The sequence below is a fragment of the Chinchilla lanigera genome, unplaced genomic scaffold, assembly GCF_000276665.1.
Source record: "Chinchilla lanigera isolate Chin_1 unplaced genomic scaffold, ChiLan1.0 scaffold00023, whole genome shotgun sequence".
Lineage (NCBI taxonomy): Eukaryota > Metazoa > Chordata > Mammalia > Rodentia > Chinchillidae > Chinchilla > Chinchilla lanigera.
The window spans coordinates 22066438-22067863 of record NW_004955424.1 but is presented as its reverse complement, the minus strand read 5'-3'; the positions used below and the strand labels follow the sequence as shown (position 1 = coordinate 22067863).

The 1426-nt window shown below is 36.9% G+C and overlaps 1 protein-coding gene across 1 annotated transcript in view; it reads left to right on the top strand.

Moving 5' to 3' along the window:
• Positions 1-118: 118 nt before the first annotated feature.
• The window catches only part of Commd1 (copper metabolism (Murr1) domain containing 1), a gene marked incomplete at its 5' end in the record, with an annotated part of 104909 nt that continues 103601 nt past the window's right edge, over positions 119-1426 (top strand). The window contains 1 exon segment of the mRNA XM_013514647.1: positions 119-148. Coding sequence (XP_013370101.1) covers positions 119-148 — 30 coding nt within the window.

The following is a 1426-nucleotide window of genomic DNA, read 5'->3' as shown; positions in this document are numbered from 1 at the left end:
CTGAGCTAAATCCCCAGCCCCTGCTAAGAAATTTTTTTAAAAACATATTTTTAAATAGTTATGAAGAATATTTAGAGACACTTTATTGTTGTTAATTTTTTTTTTTTTTTGATACCAGGAATCGAACTTGGGACCTTGCCCTTGCCAGGTAGGTGCTTATGCTACTGAGCTATATCCCTGGCCATAGAGACACTTTAAAATAATGTAAAATTCCAATGTCACTGTCCATAATGATTATATAATTTTTATCCCAAAACAGATTGGATGGCTGGTAAAGCCTACAGTATTTATTTTCTGGCTCTTTACAGATAAAATTTCACTGGCCATTGCTAAATATACTGATGATTGAATATATAATAATATGATTATTCATTGTACTGTTGATGGTACAAAGAGAGCACCCTACTTTTGTTTTGTTTTGTTGAGACAATGTAACCCTCCAGGTTGGTCTTAAATTTATTTTGTAGCCAAGGCAATCTTTAAACTTTTTTATTTTTTATTTTTTATTTATCTTCAAACTTGTAATCCTCCTGTTTCACTCTCTGAGCACTGAGATTCGAGGCACGTGCCAGGTTTAGGGTCCTACTTTTATCCCTGACATTTACCTATTGTTTTCATATTGTGTCTCTTCCATTGAGTAGAGAACCATTTATTATACTTTTTTTTTTCCTACAAGTTTTAATGTAGTTTATTTTAGCTGTTTGTTTATTTTGGAGACAGGGTCTTTCTGTTTAGCCCAGGCTGGTCTCAAACTCACAGTGATCTTCCTGCCTCAGCCTCCAGAGTGCTGGGATTACAGACGTGCACCATTGCACCCAAGTAGCTCTATTTTGCCCTTACAAATAGACTGCAAGTTAGGAACCTGTACCCTGGGTTCTATTTCTTTTGAGCCCTTTTTAAAAAGCTGAAAAATGTTTTTCTTAGAAGATATAGATAATTGAATAGACTTACATATTCTTTTTAAGTTTTATACTTTTTATAATTCTGCTATCCCTTAGCATACTTTTTTTTTTGGTACCAGGGATTGAAGCCAGGGCCTTGGGACAGGGATATAGCTCAGCGGCATAAGCACCTGCCTGGCAAGTGCAAAGTCCTGAGTTCGATTCCCAGTACCAGTAAAAAAAAAAAAAAGTGAACCCAGTGCCTTCACACTAAGCTGCATGCACAGCCCTTTCCTTATTTATTTTTTTATGTTTTATTTGAGGCAGAGTCTTGCTAAGTCACTAAATTGCCCCAGCTGAACTTGTGATCCTTCTGCCTCAGTCTCACAGAGTGCTAGGATTACAGGTATGTGGCAGTTGTCATATATTTTATACCTTCTCCAGAGTCCTTTTGTTTTGTGTGTTTTCTTGTGTGCTGGGGAGTGAACCCAGGGTTTAAAGTATACTAGTCAAGTGCTTGACAACTAAGCTACACTCCCAGCCTC